This window comes from Callionymus lyra, chromosome 8 (genome assembly GCF_982586985.1).
Source record: "Callionymus lyra chromosome 8, fCalLyr1.hap1.1, whole genome shotgun sequence".
Lineage (NCBI taxonomy): Eukaryota > Metazoa > Chordata > Actinopteri > Syngnathiformes > Callionymidae > Callionymus > Callionymus lyra.
The window spans coordinates 17,726,587-17,750,683 of record NC_141825.1 but is presented as its reverse complement, the minus strand read 5'-3'; the positions used below and the strand labels follow the sequence as shown (position 1 = coordinate 17,750,683).

General features: G+C 40.0%; 2 protein-coding genes across 2 annotated transcripts in view; one reads left to right on the top strand and one right to left on the bottom strand.

Moving 5' to 3' along the window:
• Positions 1 to 287: 287 nt before the first annotated feature.
• The window catches only part of cdh13 (cadherin 13, H-cadherin (heart)), a 336,887-nt gene continuing 313,077 nt past the window's right edge, over positions 288 to 24,097 (bottom strand). The window contains exons 14-15 of the mRNA XM_087796847.1: positions 23,603 to 23,821; positions 288 to 1,906 (exon numbers count right to left, since the gene is read on the bottom strand). Coding sequence (XP_087652973.1) covers positions 1,899 to 1,906; positions 23,603 to 23,821 — 227 coding nt within the window. The 3' untranslated portion in view covers positions 288 to 1,898. The remainder of the gene's footprint in view (positions 1,907 to 23,602; positions 23,822 to 24,097) is intronic.
• LOC148073869 (uncharacterized) lies at positions 3,742 to 5,362 on the top strand. The gene has a single exon (XM_087797640.1). It carries the CDS (start codon positions 3,824 to 3,826, stop codon positions 5,360 to 5,362), a length of 1,539 nt encoding a protein of 512 aa, XP_087653766.1. The 5' UTR covers positions 3,742 to 3,823.

Here is a 24,097-nt window from a genome sequence, read left to right as displayed (position 1 = left end):
GTTTAATATAGTTGGAAAATAAATAATATATACTGTATAGGACTATCAGGAGATACTAGAAATGGTCCATTTTCTCGGTACAATAAATAAAAAGTGTAGATATATATTGACGTGTAGTACAACATTTCTAAATGAATCCCATAATATACATTTAACAGGTAAACCTGCGAGGAAGAGTAGTTTTACGTAGATTTTGTAAAACTATTCTATTGTATAACATATGGTTATTGTATATCATATGGTTAATCATATAATCACCTTATATCAAAACCCAAATAAAAACACAATTCACAATTTCAGTAACGGCTTTATTAAATTAGTGCAAAAGACGGACAAAACTCATTCAAAATGTCATCATAATTCTTTAGATGCGGCCTCCCTCTGGAACCCACGGGTGAAGTGTGTTCTTTTTTCAAAGAGCGCAAAAGACAAACTAGTCACCAAAAACCACAATCTGAAGGCCGTTTTTCTTCTACATCATCATCCGACTCTGATAACAGTTGAGGGCAGAAAGAAGAAAATCATATCGAAAAATAAAAAGTAAAGCCAAGACACTTCATTTTCCTGTAAACTACAGATGAAAAAGAAAAGGAAAAAATATCGTACAGTAATAATCAACACGTCAATAGCATACGTCTCTAAATTTCACAAAGAAAAAAAGTCACTTTTTCATCTACCCGAAAACTTGCAATCCAAGTACATAAGTTAATCAAGAGTGTAGATTTGTACAATGGAAGAAAAGAAAAGAAAAAGTAGATTTTTCATTTTTTTCACACCGTTACTATAAACTGTTTTCCACTCCAGGACAACTAACGCAATAAAAACAGAAGCAAATCAACATCAGAGATTCCGACTTTGAAGGCTTATCGGCTACCACCTTGTCCTAAAAAGTGCAACCACGACCACAGAGGACAACGAAGCAGGCCCCTCCCCCCTTTTTACGTTTTACACTCAAACACATTTTTCGGGATGGCCAAAGAGAAGGAAACTGAAAAACCAACCAGTAGCTCAGGATTCGCAGTGTTCTGACATCCAACACACTGAAGGAGAAACGCAAGAGAGGTAGTCATGAAATGAAAGAAGAGTGGAGGAGAAAGAAGGCAGGTGATCCATTTATGGATTTTCTTTTATATTTCTTTTTTAAATGTCAAACACAACAAGAATAAAGTAAGAAATATAGATGTATAAAGTCATTTCATGACGATTTCATTTATACATTGAGAGGCTTAGATGTTTTACTCATGTTCGCCACTAAGAATTAAATGTATTTAATCATTTACTTAACTTCAACTACTTTGCCCAAAATGCACTGCAACAGTAACGGGAAGATTCAATCGAAACCACATTTGTGTCCACTTTTAAAATGTATTCATAATAACAAGGATGGTATCTTATAAAATAAGTAAAATGTTTAAAATCGACTCGATTATATTGCTTTTAAAGGTCACCGTGTTCAGGTGGAAACTATTTGGATGGATGGACTAGACACTCCTTCTTGTGCCTCTCTCTGAATCATAGAAAAAAGGGGGAATACAGATTTTTCTTCTGAATAATACATTTAATGTCCCCCCCCAAAAAAGGAATCAAAATCACATTTCATGCAACCCTAGTCGTTACAATATCAATGTATGTTTTCAAGTATCGCATGACAATCCAGGCCAGACAGAATATACTTTAGCAAAAATAAATAAATATGTTTGAGAAAGACAAGAAAGCAAAACAGCAGAAGAAGAAACATAAAAGAAGCATTGCGAGAGAAAAAAAGAAAAAGAATAATTCCACGTGGACGTCTTTCTTTTCGTCTTCTTCCCTTCAAAGCCTGGGTTGCGTGAGGGTTGAGTTAGTTGTCGCTTTTCGATGTTGGGAAAAAAAGGGTCTATAGATGAAATCAGCGGAATCTACAAGCCTGGAAGAGGAAGAGTGGGATCGTGGGGGAGGAAGGGAGGAGAGAAAGACAGGGGGGGAAAATAATGGGAGTTATTGAGAAGTCAATGTCATCACTCTGGCAGATCAATGGCCATCAATTACAGCAGACAAATGACAGCAACACTTCATAAAAGATTGAGTGTGGATGAGATACACGTAGGAATCATTCACTCTCCGTCCACCTTTAGGCCACGTCGACTAAGTAATTGGCTTTAATGCGAAGCTCCACTTCCAAACCTCCAACATTCCTCAACGTCTGCGACAGATTAATCAATACTGTCGAACACAAGTGACTTCCTTCAAAGTTAGATCAAGTGCAGCTCTGTTTTGATTTATAATGCCTTCAAAAGACGTTTCCTGGAGAAGCTTCACTGAAGATTAATTAGGTGTAGAAATGATTTTTAGAGCACTTAATAATTAATTCAGAGTGAGATCAGATAGTGGGTGAGAGGAACAGCTTCAAAGTTAAAGTCAAAAGTGGACCTGGAGAATTTAATTTCAGTTTCAGTTTATTTAAAAGGACAATGTCGGGTTCAAAACATCAAAACATTATTTTTAAAATTGTGTTTTCCAAGGTCCCCCGTTTCCTAAAGTATGTATTTATGTCTCTAAATGATCTACAGGTGGGAGTAGTTGTGTGTTATTTGTGTGCTAGGATGGATATCCTGTCCTCACCTCTTGCCCTGTGTAGCTGGGAGATAGAATCATGTCCTCCTGACTATATAAAGGGAAGCAGCGGAATTTTTTTGCACCACAGACGGTTTATTCAGACACCTTTTATATATATATATATATATATATATATATATATATATATATTGACCATTTAAAAATAATAAAAAAATTAAAATAGCTTTAGAATATGATGATGAGTATTCTCAAATAATACTCAAATATTTTTTTATTAAGTTTATTTGTATAAAAGCATTTATTACTGGATTAAGGTCGCTTTTTGTGCGACTTTAAAATGCACAAAGACAAAGATGCATGTGGACCCTGGTCTGATCTCATGGATCTCTGACTAGCTCACTGAACGACCACAGAGTGTTAGGCTGAAGGACATCACTTTTCATCCTACTTCCGGCACCGACGCGAGTGGCAGCCTTTCTAGTAGCTCCGTGTTTCACTCTTATTTTCCTTATTCTACCTGGAAGGAATTTTTCTCGGTTTCTACTGAAACTATTATTAGTATATCCCATGGATATGGATTGTTTTACGCCGAGACTCGTGTGTTCGAGCAACTTTTTGCACACTCTGAGAGCAAAGTCCCGCATCGGTGTGGCTCCGTGTTTACCTGTGGACGTGAAGAAGCGTTACCGAGGCTGCAGAGCTGGCGCTAAACTTAAAGCTAAGCGGCTAGCGAAGAAGTGGAGATTCAAGCCTCCGGTACCTTCTATGATCATGGGGAATGTGAACTCACTACCAAACAAGATCGACGAACTGGCTGCGCTGACGAAGAACATAAAGATCTACAGGGAGTGCAGTTTACTGTGCTTAACCGGTGGCTAACGGATAGCATCCCAGATGCTAACGTGGAGCTACCAGAGTTCAGCGCAGTCAGAGCGGACAGAGAAACAAGAGCCTGTGGAAAGCGCAAAGGAGGAGGACTCGCGCTGTATGTAAACGAACGATGGTGTAACACTGGACATGTGAGGATTAAAATCTCCACCTGCTGCAGGGAGTTCAGCCACGCCATTGTTGTCATTGTTTACATTCCTCCGCGGGCTGACGCGGAGGCTGCGTGTGACATCATCCACAGCGCTGTGGCTGAACTACAAACACAGCATCCAGAGGCTTAATCTCTGGGGACTTTAATCATGTCACTCTGGACAAAACACTGACTGCTTTTCACCAGTACGTGGACTGTAACACCAGGGGGAATAGGACTTTAGATCTGATGTATGCAAACGTGAAGGATGCATACACAGCCTCCCCCCTGCCTGCACTGGGAAAAGCTGATCACAATCTGGTCCTGTTAAAACCTCACTATATCCAAAGAGTGAGGAGGCTGCCTACAGTCACACGCACATTCAGGAAGTGGTCTCCTGAGGCTGAACTGGCCCTACAGGACTGCTTTGAGACCACTGACTGGGATGCTTTGCATGGATCCCACGATGAGAACATTGAGGAGGTTGTTGACTGCACAACTGAGTATATCAACTTCTGTATGGACGTTGTTGTTCCAGTAAGAACTGTACGCTGCTTTGCTAACAACAAGCCCTGGATTACAAGCAACATCAAGGGCCTTCTGAACCAGAAAAAGAGGGCCTTCAAGGATGGCGACACCCAGGAGCTCAAGCGGATACAGAAGGAACTCCGAGTCCAGCTCAGAGAGGCCAAAGAGCAGTACAGAAAGAAGATTGAACAAAAGATGCAGGAAAACAACATGAGAGAGGTGTGGGAGGGCATGAAAACAATCACTGGCTGCAACTCCAAGAGGAAACCCCCCATGGAGAGCGATGTGGGAAGGGCAAACCAGTTAAACCAGGTCTTTAACAGGTTTGATCACCCCATCCCACTCACACCTATGAATGCAGATGCCCTCACCCCTCACCTCAGCCCCCAACTCACACAAGCCTCCTCAAACACAGATGAGGACAACTCCCAACCCCCCACCACACCACCCACGATCACAGCAGCTCAGGTCCATGGAGAGCTGAGGAGGCTGCGCCCTAACAAAGCTGCAGGTCCAGGTGGAGTGTCACCTCGACTACTGAAGGCCTGCGCGTGGGAACTGGGTCACCCCCTTCAGCACATCTTCAACCTGAGCCTGGGACTGGGGAAGGTTCCCCAGCAGTGGAAAACATCGTGCATCATCCCAGTCCCAAAGAAACCCCATCCTGGAGAGATGAACGACTTCAGACCTGTGGCCTTGACGTCGCATGTGATGAAGACCATGGAACAACTGGTGCTTCATCACCTCAGGCCTCAGACCTGCCACGCCCTTGACCCCCTACAGTTTGCATACCGGGAAAAGGTGGGAGTGGAAGATGCCATCATCCTCCTGCAACACCGATCTCAATCTCACCTGGACAGAGGCAACGGTGCTGTGAGAATTACATTTTTGGACTTCTCCAGCGCCTTCAACACCATCCAGCCTCTGCTCCTGAGGGACAAGCTGTCGGGGATGGGAGTGGATTCACACCTAGTTGCCTGGATAAGCGACTACCTGATCGGCCGACCCCAGTATGTGAGACTGGGTGAATGCAGGTCTGACACGGTGGTCAGCAACACGGGGGCGCCACAGGGAACTGTGCTCTCTCCTGTCTTGTTTTCCCTGTACACGTCCGACTTTCAGCACAACTCAGAGCTCTGCCATGTGCAGAGATTTGTGGACGACAGTTTGCATACCGGGAAAAGGTGGGAGTGGAAGATGCCATCATCCTCCTGCAACACCGATCTCTCTCTCACCTGGACAGAGGCAACGGTGCTGTGAGAATTACATTTTTGGACTTCTCCAGCGCCTTCAACACCATCCAGCCTCTGCTCCTGAGGGACAAGCTGTCGGGGATGGGAGTGGATTCACACCTAGTTGCCTGGATAAGCGACTACCTGATCGGCCGACCCCAGTATGTGAGACTGGGTGAATGCAGGTCTGACACGGTGGTCAGCAACACGGGGGCGCCACAGGGAACTGTGCTCTCTCCTGTCTTGTTTTCCCTGTACACGTCCGACTTTCAGCACAACTCAGAGCTCTGCCATGTGCAGAGATTTGTGGACGACAGTTTGCATACCGGGAAAAGGTGGGAGTGGAAGATGCCATCATCCTCCTGCAACACCGATCTCTCTCTCACCTGGACAGAGGCAACGGTGCTGTGAGAATTACATTTTTGGACTTCTCCAGCGCCTTCAACACCATCCAGCCTCTGCTCCTGAGGGACAAGCTGTCGGGGATGGGAGTGGATTCACACCTAGTTGCCTGGATAAGCGACTACCTGATCGGCCGACCCCAGTATGTGAGACTGGGTGAATGCAGGTCTGACACGGTGGTCAGCAACACGGGGGCGCCACAGGGAACTGTGCTTTCTCCTGTCTTGTTTTCCCTGTACACGTCCGACTTTCAGCACAACTCAGAGCTCTGCCATGTGCAGAGATTTGCGGACGACACAGCCATTGTTGGCTGTATCAAGAGCGGAAGGGAGGACGAGTACTGGGAGCTCATCCAGGACTTTGTCAAATGGTGTGACAACAATCATCTGCTCCTAAACACCACCAAGACCAGGGAGATGGTTGTGGATTTCCGGAGATCCAGGGAGCACCCATAACCAGTTCTCATCAAGGGGGACTGTGTGGAGGTGGTGCACACCTACAAATACCTGGGAGTACAGCTGGATGACAGGCTGGACTGAACCACCAACACAGATGCTCTGTGCAAGAAAGGACAGAGTCGTTTGTACTTCCTTCGAAGGCTGGCATCCTTCAACGTCTGCAGGAAGCTGCTACAGACCTTCTACCAGTCTGTGGTAGCGAGTGCCCTCCTGTACTCAGTGGTGTGCTGGGGGGGGCAGTCTAAAGAAGAAGGATGCTTCACGCCTGGACAAACTAATAAGGAAGGCAGGCTCTGTTGTAGGCACAGAAATGGACAGTCTGACATCCATAGCTGAGCGACGCTCCCTCAACAGGCTCCTGTCCATCATAGACAATCCACAGCATCCCCTTCACAGCACCATAGACTGACAGAGGAGCAGCTTCAGTGACAGACTGCTGTCAATGTCATGCTCCACTGAAAGACTGAGGAGATCATTCCTCCCCCATGCCATCAGACTCTTCAACCTGCATCACACATGACGCAGACTCATCCCATTCTTTTTAACGTTTTATATATATTTTTTAATATTTTTATTTTATTCTATTTTGTTTTTTTTCTCCTTTTTATACATATGTTTCAGTATATTTTAGACTGTACATAACTTGCATGCCTCTGTGTTCTATCTCTTTGTAACATTTTCTGGAGCTGCTGAACTGTGAATTTCTCTAAGGAGATGAATAAAGTATCCATCCATCCATCCATCCATCCATCCATCCATCCATCCATCCATCCATCCATCAGGTCTGACACTGTCGGTGCAGTACAGGAGCACCTCAGGGGCCAGTACTGGCCCCTCTCCTCTTCACCATATACACTTTGGGAGGTCCAGGACAAAGCCACGTCCAGTGTCCATCAGAGGTGGAGATAGTTGACAACTATAAGTACTTGTCTGTCATCCGTCTGTCCATATATCGATCTATTTAATCTTGTAATCAATGATTTCCCTACAACTTTAATTTTGTATTAGATGATTTTCCTACGACTTTAATCTTGTGAAATTGATTATCATACGACTTTAATCTTGTAATCAATGTTTTTTCTAAGTCTTTAATCTTGTAATTAACGCATTGGTATGACTTGAATCTTGTTTTAATTCATTTTCCTACGCCTTCAATCTGGTAATAAATGATTTTCCAACGACTTTATTCTCGTAATAAATGTATCTTAAACCACTTTAATCTCCTAATTAAAAAATAAATAAAAATGATTTCATTCCATCGTATTAGAACACTATAGAGTGTGTGTTTTACACATTTTCTTTAAAATAAATGAAACACATTTCAGATCAACTAAAATGTATTTAATGATTTATTTAGTTGTTTATAGTTGGGGAAATTATATTTAAATATACTTATCTGATTGCTCATCAAATTTACAAAATAATTGAACTGAGATTTATCCTCTTTTTACATTTTTTGGTTTATTAAAAATGTTAAAAGCTCCATCTTTGCAGACCAAACAGACATCTGGTGACGTGAGAGTTAACTTTGTTATCACACTGGGCTAGAGAGCCAGATAAAAAGACTTCACACAAACACGGAGTAATATGAAATGTGAGAGCGTATTGATCGCCTCCCTGCCAGCCGTCTCCTCCTGGTCTCTATTTTTGACATGTTTCAAATCTGCGTGCTTCAACACAAATCTTTTTTCTCACAGCTTGCAGCTTTGCTTATTCTCACTCCTTCCGTGTTTATTCTCATTCCCTTTGCTTCTTTTCAGATTATTCAAGAAACAATCAATGTCATGAGAAGGAATTGAGTTTAAGTCGTGTAGCAAAGAGTGTTTCTAGCTGCAGTTGAACTGTCAGAAGGAAATCAAGTGATCAGTCCATCTAAAAATGTTATCACTCCAATAAGTAGCAATAGAACAAAACTACAACGGAAATAATACATGGTTCTGACAGAAACGGTTGAAACGTCTCAGTCAAGAAGTCTTTGTTTACCAGTTGTTAGAAATATATGAAGCATCTTGGTTTGAAGTTTTCTTGAGTTTGTCCAAATATAAACATGATAATTTCTTGAGAGTTATATTCTCTTGAACTAATGAAGACTCTATAAGAACTTAATCCAGTTATTTGACCAAAAGATAGGATTGCGACATAGTAACAGTAACAGACTTAGTGACATTTTTCCAAAGAGCCTGTTGTTCATGGAGTAAATGTTTATAAAATATGTCTCATTATTTGGAAGAGCTGATGTTGTGTCAGCGTTGCTAAATAAACTGATGATCTGTGACTTCTTCAATAAAAGCCAAGCCATCCAGTTGGGTCTGAGATCTCCTCGGCTCTTTGTGGCTCATCCATCCACAACAAAGACTAAACAAGTGTTAAAAAAAATGACTTAAGCTAAAGGATGTCAATTGACTCAAGCAGGTAAACTTACTCGTCTTTCAAGAGGTTACATTTCTTAATATTGTTGTTAAGCTCGACTCATTCTGGTTTAATTATCTATATCTTTGAAGACCTGCAGTCAAGAAAAAGACACTATTAATAACGGGGAAATCAGAGACCAACAGTCCTCCAGAACAAGAACAAGAGACAAAAACAAGAGACCAAGAAAACAAAGAATTAAACCATAACTTGCACAACTGTGAACACTGTTATTTCGGCTGCAGAAACATAAAATGTTAGCCCCAGAACGTCTCCCTCTCCAAGATGCAGTAAGTCTCTGATCATGCCCATTTTTTGAAGTCATTACTTTATAAAGTTCTCCCCCGTCTGAAATCTAGGCGAACGAGAGGTTACGAGACCAGAGTCCATTATGACGTAATAATGGCTTCACTCATCCACCAGCAATCTGTAAACACGGCCTGCTTTGTTTATACAACGAGTCCCTTGGAGGTAGAGACTTCCAGGATTGATGATGTGCGGAGACCAACTTCAATGCTTGACCAATTTCAGTAGACTGGGGTAAAAAAAAATTCACCACCAGAAAAAAAAAGTGGTTTCAGGGGGTGGGGTTTACGCACATTTGATAGACATTGCAGTGATAGGATCATGTCAAAACCAGTATCCAAGTTTGAATTCTAACATTTTTGTATACAAGACTTTTTCAGATCAAGAAACAAAAGAACTCAAACATACAGTTCAACCATGATCGTCCCTGTCATTTCAACTCTCTTCTCAAATCCCGAACAAGAGAAAAAGCTTTTATTTTAAATTGCATTACCATAGAAAAGGCCGAGATGCTGTCGTTTAATGCAGTTACAGCTGGAGTCAGCATTGTTTCACTGTGTCTTTAAGAAATTTGTTCAACAATGCTGCGGGATCTAGCCGCTGTTTTAACAATAATGAATAAATCAGGTGAACGAAAAGCGATTCTGTCTTACTTAACTGGCTTATCATAATCCTCGCTGTTTAGCGTTAATCTGCCTCAATACACGCGTCGAGGATGTGCTGTAAAACAAGCAGTTTAAGGTTCAGATTTGTCATAGTAGGTGTTGGATTTGGAAAGTGTCTGAGCAGATAAAATGTGTTCTCTCTCATTTGTCGGTGGGTGTTTGAGTGGCGTTTCCTCGAAGTTGTCCTGCTCTCGCTTCACAAATTGCCTGTAAACATCACTCGCGCAACGTTTCAAATGGTAACAAGCCAATATGTCGCTCACCTCCTCCCACGCCCGTCTTGATCAAACAAAGAGCTGGACTTTACACTTCGGGGGGGAAAAGGTGACCCGAGTGCTGCAGAATGAAGGAGAATACCACACAGTGGTGTGTGTGTGTGTGTGTGTGTGTGTTTGTGTGTGAGTGTGGGTGTTTACAGGATAAGCCGTTCGACTCCATCTCCCTCCGATGCTGAAGTGTTCCCAAACACGGCATAAAAGTCAAGCAGCACTCCAAGTCATTCAAGATTTAGATATTGGATTTTCCGAACATGCTGAGACTCTTAAAACTCGGTTCCACCTCACATAAAGAATTGGACATGAAAGACTTGAGTCCTCCCTTCAGGCTAAAAACGTCCAGGCTTTGACGTACAAAGAAGAATCAATTCACTCCGGCTCTCATGCAGGGGCTGAACTCGTGGGTCAGGACACATAAGAAAGGGGAAATTAGCTTGATATGAAACAGCGAAAGAGAAATAACTACTTTCATAATTCTGTGTTACATTCACTACAGAGCTGGGATTTAAGGAAAAGGGGAGGTTCTTTATTGTTCACTGGACCATGAAAGAAAAATCTTTAATTCTTTTTTTCCTCAGATTCACAATAATTGCTTATAGTAATTGCTTATATCCATATAGTAACTTTGTATCATAAAAAAATGATGAATCTACTAGTCAGAGTTAACAAATATGGGCGCCTAGAATACACACTGGAATATTAGGAGTGAGCAAAACTAGATTTTCTGCTTATTATTATTATCTTTTTTTTGCTAAATATCTACCTTGACACAATGTCTGCGCAAATTTCTACAGTGAAATGTTTCCTTTATTTGAAAACTTGAGCAGAACTTAAGCCCACTCAGCCTTTGTCGCGATCTTCAGTAAGAATTCAAGTATTAAATGACAAAAAAAGAATCTTTGAACCTTGAAAAATGAACATGTGTCAATTTTCCCTTCACAACCAAAAACCAAATTCCTCATCTCCCTGTTAAAAGAATAACTTAATACAGACGAATTTTCATGGAGTCCATTGGTGAAGAGTCAGTTTTTTTTCTTCCTGGTACTTTAAAAAGTCTATTAAATAAAAAAGAAAAAAAACAGTCCGAGACAGAGTGAGTTTTTCATCTTCAGAAAAACAAAGTGTGGATATTTCAATGAAAACAGAGTAAACAGACACGTACTGATGAGTACAATAGAGTCTAACATCTATTTACCACATGATGCTGAACCTACATAAAAAATTGAATTAAACTCACCAAGATTAGGGAGATTCTTTATAACCAAATGATGGAAAATATTTGTTACTTTTAATGAAGGTTTTGTGTTACCAATTTCCATCATTTAAATGTTAGAAGAGGTTTAATGAAAGTATTAAAATATTGAGCTTTGATTAATGTGTTGATACAAATATTTTTTAAATTAAAATAAAGTCATTTCAGTAATTTCAAAGACACATTTTATAACATTTGTAAATAAGTTATGTATTAAATCAGTTGTAAAGTATGACTCTGGACAAACCAAAAATATAAGTTGTAAAGTATTTGTTTTCCTTCTTCTAACTTAAATTAGAATTTCCTTCCTTTTCAAAATTAAGTGTTTTCAATTTGAACTTTTACACAATTTTTTTTGTAAAATAGGCAGTTTGGTGCATAGACATATATACATAGACACTTCATCGACTGTAGACGGATGTGTATAAAGTGCCGCCATCTTGGTACAGTGTCATCAGAGGCAGCGGTGCATTAACAACTACAGGGAAGAAGGTACTTCTCAATCTTAAAATACAATTATTTGCTGAATTCTGGACCAATTTTCAAACGGTTTGATCCGTATTTCTGTCATCTCTATAGACATAATGCAATGTAGTAGCGTGTGGCACTGTACCAAGATGGTCGCACTGTATACACACTGCTCTTGTGGGCGGCAGCAGTCGATGCGGTGTCTATGAATATATGTCTATGGTTTGGTGGTCACTCACAGACATTCTGGGCAAAGTTATGTAGTAAAAAACATTGTTAAAGTAACAGCTGAAGAGATTAGGTCCAGATTGTTCAAAATTCAACCAATCATTACAGATAATATGAAAAAAAAAAATCAAAATGTTACATATTACTGCTTTAATGAAAGATAATAATTATGAAAATTAAGATATCTTAATTTTCCTTTCCAATCAAGGATGACATCAACTCAAAACCAGTCAAACAAACCAAAGTCATTTCTAATCTTCTCTCGTAAAAACAAAAGCTTCTTCTCAGCCTTTCAAAAGTGTGAATAATTTGCCTTCTTTCAAGTACTTCTCTCTGTAGACCTTTCTATTTTGAACAGGGTTAAACCTTTTTCATGTTTCTCTATTGACCGACATCTTATCACTTCACAAGTTTGTGGATAATTAAAACATGAACCACTTTTAAGAACCAAAAAAAAAAGTGTTTTAGTTTTATCTCTCTCACCGTCATAATCAGAACCAGGGAGAAAAGAAGCAGGATAAAAACTTGACTCCACTTAAAATATCGTCTCTTCATTTAGTCTCTGATGTCTCTCTTAAAAAATATCCATAATTCAAATTCAGTGAGAGTCAACTACTTTACTCGAAGTCTTTAACTGTTCTCAAGGTTGAGATGAAATCATTTCCCCCTGCTTTCTATCAGGATGGATGAATCGTTGAAAACAAAATTTGATACAATTTTAGAAGATGAAACCTTTTCAGTAAAGTAAGTAAGTAAGTAAGTAATATTTATTTATATAGCGCTTTTCGAGACCAGGGTCACAAAGCGCTTAAACAATCAAAACAATACTCAAAAAAGTACATACTTTAAAGATCAAGATAATACTGAGAACAACACAGGAGTTCGAGAAATTCAAGGAAAAGCCTGAACAAATAGAAACGTCTTGTTATCTTGGTTCTTGTGAAGGTCCTGCAGGCTCTGTGTGGTCACTTTTGCCTTTATTGAACCGTCACGAAAACATAACACTTTTTAAATAGAATTGGTTATGACTATATAATGAGACTCCTTTGGAAATGTAACCGCCAACTCTTCACTTGAGCTTACAATACAACACACAATGGAAGCTTCTCTCCGGTGTCGACCTCCTCCATGTCTCCATGACAACCAATTAGAATCCCTTACAGCAATATAATAAGAATAGAGTTCTGATGGCGGAAACACCTGAAAACCTATTATCATATATTACAGATTATGTACACAACAGCATGTCAACGCAGAAATGGATGGATCGCACGTTTTTAAAACGTGTGTGTTAGTCAGTCTCCATGTTATATATGTGCAGTTTATTTAAGCAAATAATTTTTAATAATCATGGTTTCCTCGCTCTGCGTCTAGTTGTCATTATTTCTCATCTAATCCACGTGGACAGATGTGTCGATGGAAATCGACTGCATGCCCGGTGAAGCGTTTAATGAAACCATGTAGCCACCTCCATCCATATTAGGTCCTGTATTCGAGGCTTCGCTCTGGTTTTCCCTCTCTTCCCGATTCAGAGATTTCTTTTCATCTCACGCTCAAACATTTGTGAGGAGGACACGGAACATGCCAGACATCTCCTGCCGGGCGATTCTTTTTAAATATAGATGGATCCACCACACACGTTTTATTTTTTATTTTTTTTATAACTCCTCAGATCTTGCATGTACTGGTGTAGTTTAGTCGCAGATTAAAAGTTGATTTTTTTTCTTACAAACTGGTGAAACGACTGGCTCTTGTTTGCTTTTAAAATAACTTCACTAGTCTGACTGCATCCGTTTCTGGCAATAATTATCATTAATACTGTCTCCTGTGTTTTCCTTTTGCAGGCTGGTGTGTCAATGAAGCTTCAGGAAGCACCATTTTATTAATCAGACACCACCAGATGGAGCTATCTGCTCTAGAATTATGGCTTTTACCCAGTGATGGGTTGATGAGGCCTCACATACAGACAGCATCACATGTCTGACGCTGTATTGCGATGCAGTGTCTTCATTTTTAAAAGTCCACTAGATTGCACTCTCCGCATTATAAACTGAGATTGCCAAAATTAAGACATTGTTTCATGATACAGCAACAAGTGATGCTGTATCACAGGGGCTCATTAAAACCATTGCTAGTTAAACGCCATAGTAATAAAGCAGATGGTGCCGTCTAGTGGTCTCAGATAAATAAGTTAGTGCTTCGTGAAGCATCAATGACACACCACCTGCAACCCATCACTACTTTACTATTCTGTTTAATTTCATATTGGTTAAGTATTTAGTATTATTTTTTAACTGAGTGTTTCGGAGCTATAAAAAATAGGTCAATGTTTCATGAAGCTTCATTAGCTACACAAAACATTGGCCAGATGACATAGTCAATTATAGACAATTAAGTTTAATAATTACTATGCTTTCAACCGTGGGAGGAAAGTGTAGCATCATTATTGTGTGTCTCAAGATTTATTTTGCTTCAGGCTGGATTTGAACCCGGGACCTCTGTACTGTACGGCAGAAGCACTCGACACAAGCAGCTAAATTCTGTGAACCCTTTCATATGGTGTTTAGCATAAATTGATCAACACGGTTTAAAGCAGAAGCGAAAGCTCATTCAGTATTGATAAGCTCAACAACGAAGATTACTCTAGCTCAGTTCACAGGCTTATCGAGTTCCCAGCACACACACAAGGAACATGTAGTCTATGGTCTATATTTAACACAGCAGGCACCACGCACATCTTCACCCAACACACAAGACCCTTGACACCATCCTGGTCGATCTGCTGGTTGCACTTGTATATATCAATACCTTGAGACCCCCCCTGATGTGAAACCAAGACAAGAACCACAGGATGAACCCTCTTAATGTGAACTATTAACTAGTGCACTCAAGGAAGTGCATGATTTGGGGCACAGCCCCAATATTCTGGCAAATTGAGTGCACATAGCGAGCTACATTTTTTGCAGAACTATAAAGATTACTTATCAATGTTCATCCTTTTTATCTGATTGGAAAACAAACAGATCTAACGGGTTGCTCATCAATTAGACCACAGTGACTGTGGTTTCAGCTTGTTATCTCAAACCTTATTTGTTTCCATATCCGAGCACAAATATCAAAAACCTTTTACAGCTTGAAGTTCCAACGGTTACCACGCTCTGCCATACATCTCTCCCGCATGGAGTCTGTTCAAAGAAGTCACGGGAAAATCTTTATTTTAACAAGAATAAATAAGCCCCTAAACATCCTGTCGAGCAAGCTGAAAACAGGATTAGAGTTGAGTTCCAGAAGAAATAAACATAGCTGTCAGAGCCAAGCGAGAGAGAGATCAGAGTCGAGGAATGGTTGTGGACGAAAATCCCCTCGGGTGGGTAAATTAGTAGCATCTAGTCCGAGAGTTTCACTTAATGGTACTCGCTTTGTTCTCCCTTGATCTTCATGCTCGCTCTCGTTCTGAGGATTGGGATCACATTCAAATGAAAGCGAAACACAACGAGAAGGAGGGACAGTCAGTCGCATAAATGGGTTCACGGAGATGTTTTCGGCTAAATTTAGCATATGCAAGGTGACGTGTGGAGAGAGGAAACAGTATTTTGTCTACATGTATATCGTTTAAATATAAAAATGTGTTTTTCAGTTATCAAGACAGAAGCTAACAATTTTACCATTATATACTTTTATTTGACACATTTCTTTGTTACCGCTCAATCTCTTACTGACACACAAAGACACACAACCATTCATACACGCACTCACACTTAATAGTTAGAGGTTCACCCTAACTACTATGAATGCTACATCACAAATATTTGTGTATTATATATCAATTAAAAATGTACCATTTGAAAAGACACTTTCTCAACTAAAAAATGTTTCTAGAGGGAGATGGAAAGCGCCAGTGACTGTAATGCGCATGTGCACTGATAGGGGGCAGTGTGGTCATCTTTGTTTGGAGTAGTGAGGAGAAATCATAAGCAGGTGTTTTTGAAAAAAGAAAAAATCTCAAATTCCTATGTTTTTTCTGCATCTGGCAAGGAGAGCACAAAAGAAGCACATTTAGTGTTTTTCCAATTAGGATGTGGTGGATTAGGTGAACAATAGATGCTCTTTACACAGACGTTAAACATCCGGGAGTGTGCGGATGTGTGTGTAGGTGTGTGGAAGATTGTAAGCTGCAACATTTTTTTTTTTCGTTTCAGGGTACACACGGTCATACAGATGCTGTTCTGTGAGTCTGTGGTGAGAATGTGTCGAGCACTCAATAGAACATTTCACAATGGAAAAAGCGCTGAAAAGGACCCTCCTGCAAAGCCCCTGGATTTGCCCCAATCCTGCGGCAGCAGACAAAAGTCAACCAGACGTCAGTATATTGGCACAAACACATGTTGGAGGCTTTTATTTGCCCTCTGAGGTTACAAATACACTGCAGGATACACTAAAAAAGTCCAACTTTGTGTGTCATTATATTGACAAAATATGTATCACACAACTATATTGAATGATGGAGAGAGAAGAAAAAAAAAGAGGAACCAGATGGAGGCATGGGAGATATTTCACATTTCTGCTCGGTGACAGGTAAAGTAGAATGTCCGACAATAACAAGCAGACATTCTACGTTCATTTATATTCCGCTGGTTTCCCGCAGACACTCACAGCGAGAGGATGTTTGTCAGCAGGGTAGGAGGCATCTCGCTTTCCTCTCTCTGCTGATCAATAGCCTTGATTTAAATGTTTACTGACTACTTCCTCTCATCAGGAGCTGGACGTCCGTCCTTGCTTTTTGCTGAATAAAACAGCTTGACTTGGTTATGTGAACGTCTAGTTTAGTTTAGATGTTGAGCTGTAGAAATTGTTTCACCTTTGCTACATTTGTCAGTAATTAAATTACTTCACAACTTAACAACTTCTTTAAAGATCAACTAATGTGAAAACCCAACTCTACTGACTCACTCATGTTTGATTTGTTGATATATCTTCCTCTCCAAGGTGCAGTAAGTCTCTCATCATGACCATGTTTTGAACTTATTACTTAATAAAGTTCTTCCCTGTCGGAAATCTCAGTGAACGAGAGGTTACTAGAGCAGAGTCCATTATGACGTAATAATGGGCTTCACTCCTCCTCCACGTCCTGCTTTGTTTATACACTGAGTCCTTTGGAGGTGGAGACTTCCAGGGTTGATGACGCAAGGGGACAAACCTTGATGCTTGACCAATCACAGCACAGTTGTTTGGTTGGTAAACAAGATTTGATCTCCAGAAAAACAACTTATTTTCAGTGGGCGAGGCTAAATAAAAGAAAGTTTTGAACAAATAGACACACAGTGACAATATTTTCACTTTAATGAAAGCAAATGTGTTTTTTGGGGATATTTCAATAGTCTTTTACTTTTTCTTTTTCTTTTATGTTCACAACATCTAGAATCTTGACATTTTCAAGGCCTATGGAAATCAAGCTTAGGTTATTGATGTTTGAAAAATACATAGTGAACTTTTTTTTTTATTTTTTCTTTTGCTTTCACATTAATATTAGAGTAGTCTCTTTGAAGAACTTGTAGAAGCTTAGCTAAATTTAAACATTGCTTCAACACTTGTACATCATCATTTTAGAATTCCAACTATTCCAACTCTTTTTTAAGTTATAAAAAGTGAGCTGAGGTCATGAAGAGAGTTATTTTGTACCTCAGGTTTATAAAGATAACATTCAGAATATCATCCGGGTTGTTATGAGTTCTACAAAGTAAAAGAAAAGAAAAGTTCTGTTATTTTGAAAAGATTTTTGAGAAGCTACATTCAACTTGGACTCTGGACTCATCAAGGCTTGTTTACATCAAGTTTCTTCAAACAGTAATCTTTTAACTAGTTAAACTGTGTGAAACAAAAACTCTACATGTGACGATCTTGCAGAAAAACAGCTGAGAGCTCCTGCTAATGCAGCGTTATGAAGTATTTTTTCTTACTCATGGTCATTATTTTTACTGTTCCTATCGAAGGACCAATCCTTTAAAATAACGCCTACCTTTAACTCGTCTTTGGTGCGTAAAAAAAAAAAAGGGTTGGGGTCCACCGATGTGAACATCAATCATATCTTCTAAGTTTCATAGATGTCTGGTACTCACACAGATTGTGTCAGCCTGAGATGGCTGCAACACCAAGATAAAAAAAAAGGTGTGAGGTGAGAGACAAAGAAGGACAGAGAGCCACACCAGCTGAAGAATGATGAGGAATGGTGGTAACTGTAAATCTGAAGGACACTCAGGACGGTCAGAGTGTCGCAGTAGTGTGTGTGAGATGGTCCGTGACAGAGTCTTGAGCTTGTGTGTAGTGGAGCATCAGAACGGTCTCTATGGTTTGTGAACGGATGACCATCCTTTAGACCGGACATATGCGGCCCTTTGACTATATTTAAGTGGCCCTCCTGAGTATGTAGAAACTAACAATTTCATTTTGTATTTCCATTATTCATTTTTAGTTTCTAAATGCAACTCTAAGGTTTTTGTTCCAAGAATTGTTTACTCCACTTTTTTGTGAGTTTTTAAAATATTCAAGTTAACATGAAAATATATTTTGGATATAATATATTTTTAGGTGAAAGTTAAATGGATCAAGATGTTTGAAGTTGAACACTCACTTTAAATAATGCTTTGACACAACTACTAATTGGCTCAATTAAAAGAAAATGAATAAAACAACGGCATGTCGTTTTTTAATAATGCCTTGATGTATTTACACTAGTTCATTAAAAATGTTTTTTAAATGTTCAAAACAGTCAGGTTGCATAGCTGGATTCTCAAGCCCTTACTTGGTAGACAAGCTCCCTACTATTGAAGTATTGAAGAACTCACATTTCTCCGATCCTTAAAACTCTTCACTGGCTTCCAGTTTCTTTCAGGATCAACTTTAAAATTCTGGTTCTTACTTTCAGATCTATTCATGGTCAGGCTCCTCCTTACATCACTGATCTGATCCAGCCTTACACCCCAGCTCGGGCTCTGAGGTCTGTGGATCAGAATCTACTTATGGTTCCACGCACACGGTTCAGGACCAGAGGAGAGAAATCTTTTCAGGCTGTTGCTCCTAAGCTTTGGAACGATCTTCCTCTCTCTTTGCGCTTGATGGAGTCTACTGACTCCTTTAAGAAACATCTTAAGACGTTTCTATTTGTTCAGGCTTTTCCTTGATTTTCTGGAACTCCTGTGTTGTTCTCATTATTATCTTGATCTTTAAAGTATATACTTTTTTGAGTATTGTTTTGATTGTTAAAGCGCTTTGTGACCCTGGTCTGGAAAAGCGCTATATAAATAAATATTACTTCGTTACTTACTTACTATCTGCCTGCACAGGGGTTGCAAATAATCCTAATTCAGATTCACCGAGAGTTTTTTCATCTGTTCTTATGAAACAATGTTCTTATTTCTGGTACAAGCGCTCGAGAAATAAGGTAATTTCCGTAATGGCAGAACGGCGAGGGGCTCGAGAGTGCAAGGTAGTGTTTGCAAAATAGGTGCTTCAGAGTGCAGCCGGAGGGGCCTGAAATTACAGCTTTAACATTTACACTTTAAAACAACTTTTACATCCCCCTTTTCTTATTGCTAAACATATCTACAGCAGCCACAGTACGTTCTGTCGCTCCTGGGTGAGTGTAATGGTCCACCTCTGTGATGCGCAGCGCCTCCAACATGTCAACATCATTCTTCCTGCATGTTTCACACGATGCTCACGGGTCAGTGTGACCGTTTTTTGCCTTCCACCTTTCAGGTAATAAAAACCAGAACAAAACAGGAGAATTTAATCGCAACACTTTCTTTCTTTTTTTTTTCCTTGACACCTTTTCCCATCCGTACCCTCTGGCGCCATCCATTTTCCTCCCACTCATCTCTCTCTCCGGCTGGGTCAGAGTTCAGCTTGCAGATAAGGGAATTGAAACAGGATCGTGTCTGCTTTTCTTTCAGCCTCCCCGACTATACACTGCACTGATCAGTCCCCTCCATCTGTCCCCCGGCACCGGTCTCTGTGATGAGCTGGAGCAGGAGTCGTCTCTCCGGGGCAACCCCAGACGTGTGCATGGCGATGTCCCGTGTCTGATTTGGTGAAACCAATGTCGCTGGGATGTAATACTGTCCCCGATGGAGACACACAATCCCAAACACACACACACACGAACCTTGTTTTTCCTTTTTTTTTTTTTCCTCACTCTTTGTAATCTCCCACCTCCAGCTCTGGAGTCGCTCGGCTCACTTCTACATCTGTTCCATCTCCTCCGACATGCCTCAGTCCAAATGAATGGATGTGTTTGCAGGAACAGGGAGCCCATCTGGAGCAGTTATTCGGTTAATGAATGCCACTGTCTGTCACAGCACTATTTACAGAGGAGTAATGAAAGCGACTGTCACTCGGAGAAAAAAAAGGGACATTGGCTGAGAAGTCTCCTAATGTCATCTCGGCATGTCAACCAATTACCATTCTTTTCTAGTTCTGACCCGGCGGCTCCTGCTATGACAACTGAGGATAACAACAGAAATGTTTCTAATCGGGGGGGGGAGGAGGGGAACCTGGCCCGAGATGCATACGGGAAGAGTGCCATAAAACTTCCAGACTTGTGGCAGCCTGCCTCCGGATGCTGACTGAGCAAGCTCATGATTGGTGTTTAAGAGCGCAACTGTGACTAATGGTATATCAAGGCGACACCAAGGCGCTCGCACACGCTGCCGCTCGCTGGCGTCGACTACTCTGTCACCTGTAAATCATCCTCGTTTAGCACAAGCCACAGGTGACACCGACTAAAAACTGCATAAATTGGGTGGAAAAAATGCTTTGAAAATGATCAGAATCAATCGACTGCTAGATCTGAGCCCACAGAGAGATCGATGGGTCATCTTTGATGTTCTGATTCGCTGACACGGCCCGAGGAAAAGTGCAACGAAAAAATGTAGATTTAGCCTGCAAGGAATGAATTATTGAGAGAGCGGTGGATCCTTTAGATAAGTGAGGAGAATACACAACAGTTGAGAGAAGAAAGAAAGATCGATTCAGGAACTACATTCTTTATTGTTGCAATAAAGATAAAAGGATGGTCAATGAGGCGTCATTATGGAAAACAATCTCAAAGATTTGATCTAAATGTTCTGCCGAGTTTTAAAACTGAGTTATTGTTATCAGGAAATCAGTTATGAGAAACATATCATATGATGCTTATAGAGATGGACACATTGTCCAAACCATCATAAATTTCAGTAGAAAGAGTTTTTCATATATGGTTACTTTGCAGCTTCAGACGATTTCTGTGGTAATGTCACAGATTATTTAAAAGCATCGCGTCCTAAAGTGAGTAGGGGTTTGATTTGCAAGAATCTGGCTATAGGATATCTATGACGATACAGGAGCAATGATACGCTATATATTGCACTACTGTAGTCACAAGGATATATTCTTAGTATTGTCGAGTACTTGACCATGGTGTTGCAGAATTACAGACCATATGAGTCTTGATGAAGTCGTAACTGCTTTCATTTGTTTTGAAATTAAAATATGTCTAAACATCAGCTTTATAGCCTGCTGTAATCAACTGTATCCTCTCGTCCTCAGTCATTGCCCGAATCTCGCGGGATGCTTATTTAACTGCAGAAGACCTAATGCATCCTGCCATCTAGCGGCCGAAAGTTTAATTGCATCAGAAAAATGAGCAAATGACGTATTGCATGTTTATTGTGTGTATTTATATATATATATATATCGTGAAATCGAATATCAAAATCTATCGCCATAATAATAGTTTTTCAACAACGCTAAATGTACTGTCTACTGGTATTTCTAATTACCATCTGGATCCATGAATCATTTGAAGATTTGTCGGCCTTGAGCTGCTCTTGCTCTCATGTGTAGTGTGTTGCTCAAATATGTTCTGGATCACTGTTACCACCTACTCCTACTCAATTACGCTCATTGCAATTAACATTATTTCAAACACTTATTTAAATAATTAAAAACCACAACATGGGTTTGAATGAGCTGCTTGGCAGAGGTCTGTAGAGTTAATTTATTCTTCAAAATATAACCATGGTTTGATCCATGGAAGCTTTCACAAGGACAAGATGAGTTTAAAACTCAATGAGGGGATTCTTTACTACAGCCCTATCTTTATAGAGAACAAGACCTAAAGACCCACCAGTAAATGAATAGTGAACTATTAATAAACCAAGAATGTTTTAATCCTTTGACCTTCTGTTTTATGACTTTCTTTTTTGTCTCTTGTCTTCATTGTACTTTCCTGAATACATCTTCCTTTGACCTTGATCTTTTAACAGAGATGTGCTGTCCAGGATTGATGACCACATATTGACCCCGGCGTGTTTATTTAGTCCACCCCACTTTAATATTGATTCAATTCAATTCATTATACAATAGCATCAATCCATCACTCGGTCCTTTTAATTAAATCACACCCCTTAGAGGGGAAGGAAATCTCGGTCTTAAGCGCTTATCATAAAAGAGATTTAGAATCATGTAAGAGTTCTCCTTTGTCTTAAAAATACTTCCTGTAGTTAGAAATATATATACGCTCAGTAGGCTACGCTACATGTTTACATATTTGGAGGGTGAAAAATGGAGACAGCTGCAGGTAAGAAGTGATGCTGTGCCCAAAATGGTCCTCGCCACAGGTTGAAAAACAATCTTCATAACTATGGATATACATCTGTTCCCTGCTGTATTACGTCCTTTAATGACTAGAAATTAAACTTAAGACTTCATAGCGCAAATTGGTATCTTCTAATAAAATGCTGGATAAAAATTAAAATCTTGCTGTGAGTCAATTCAACACAGCGACCATACAGTAGATATTTAAAAGTTAATATTGAGTTTGTGTTTTTATTAGTTTACAGGTTTATTTCCTTTGTAAACTTGACTGAACAAGCGTCTTGATGTGTCAAAGCTTATGTTCCTTTAGAGAAATATTTTGACCAAGGGTTGTGGACCTATCTCTTAGAGGAGTAGTCCTAACAAGAGTCGCTCCACTTGCAACACTAATAGACTCAGGGACTAATTCATTCCTTGTGCTATTAGACTGTATTACTCTTTTTGGGGGAGGAAGTGAAGGGATGATGTTATCCTGTTTGTATCCTTTTAGGTCTTCGTGTTATTCCCTTTGATCTATGCTCTTTATATTTGCACTTTGTTATCTCTTTGCACATTTGTTCTTGTGATTTGCACCTTTGTTTGTGTTTTTGCTTAAGAAACTTGCTGTACTTTCTATAGTCTGCTTTGAACTGAAAACCTAATTCCATGAAAGAAATCTACAGAGGGATGAATAAAGTCAATCTAATCTCGTCTGAGATCTTCGAAAACTGTATATAACAGCTATATTTTACATTCAAACATCCTTTTATTTGGATTTTCCACTTATTTCAGGGAATTTTCGGAAGCAAGAAAATACTTGTAACGAGTCAAAACTGTGATTATTTGTATTGTGTCAATACCACGGAAAAAACAGGAAATCATCTTCTACCCTGGCTTTAATATTTGAAGACTGGAGGAAGAAACCCAAAGAAGCATCATTTTTCTGTGATTCACTTCTGAATCAGTGTAGTCCAAACATTTATCATTGTTTTCCTATTGTCAAAGTAGCAGTCTGATATCCTCTTCCGTACACAATACACAAGACTGCATTATTCATGTGCTGATAATGGCTTAAATAACTGTGACTCCCCGCTGTGGACCGCAGGCATTAGAAGATGAATGCTTTTAAGAAGAAAAACATCTCTCTCGTTGTACACAGGAACACACACAGAAAGGAGGAAAAAAAATACTTACAAAAGAGGGCGATCAGGAGTGTCACGAGCATCACCTGGAGGCTGGCGTGGTGGGAGTAGGCCGAACTGCAGTGCATCTTGTTCTTCTTGCAGACGCACACCTGTACTTTCACTTCTGTGTTGTTGGACAAAGGCGGCACCCCCGAGTCGGTTATGATCAATGGTAGCTGGTAGTTGGCTTTCGTCAGACTGTGCAGGAGCATGATCTGAGAGTGTGTAGCTGTGGGGGGGGAACCATGAAAAGACAATGGTGAGTCATTCGCCAGGACTGTCCAGCAAGTACACATAATCCGACTCGCATGATGAGAAGAAGCAAAAAAGTATGCACATTATCAAGCCGGTCTGATTTACTGTAACTTGCATAATCTTGTTTCATTTGGTTGCATCAGTTTGGAAACTCCTTTGGCGACACTTTCTGCTGAATTATGCAGCAGAGCTGGAGACTTTTCTGTTGAACTGTCACCACAGTATGAGGTAACTGTTAAACCTCATGGTG

Coding starts and splice junctions, on each gene's coding strand:
- LOC148073869 (XM_087797640.1), top strand. CDS start 3,824: ATGTATGCAAACGTGAAGGATGCATACACAGCCTCCCCCCTGCCTGCA.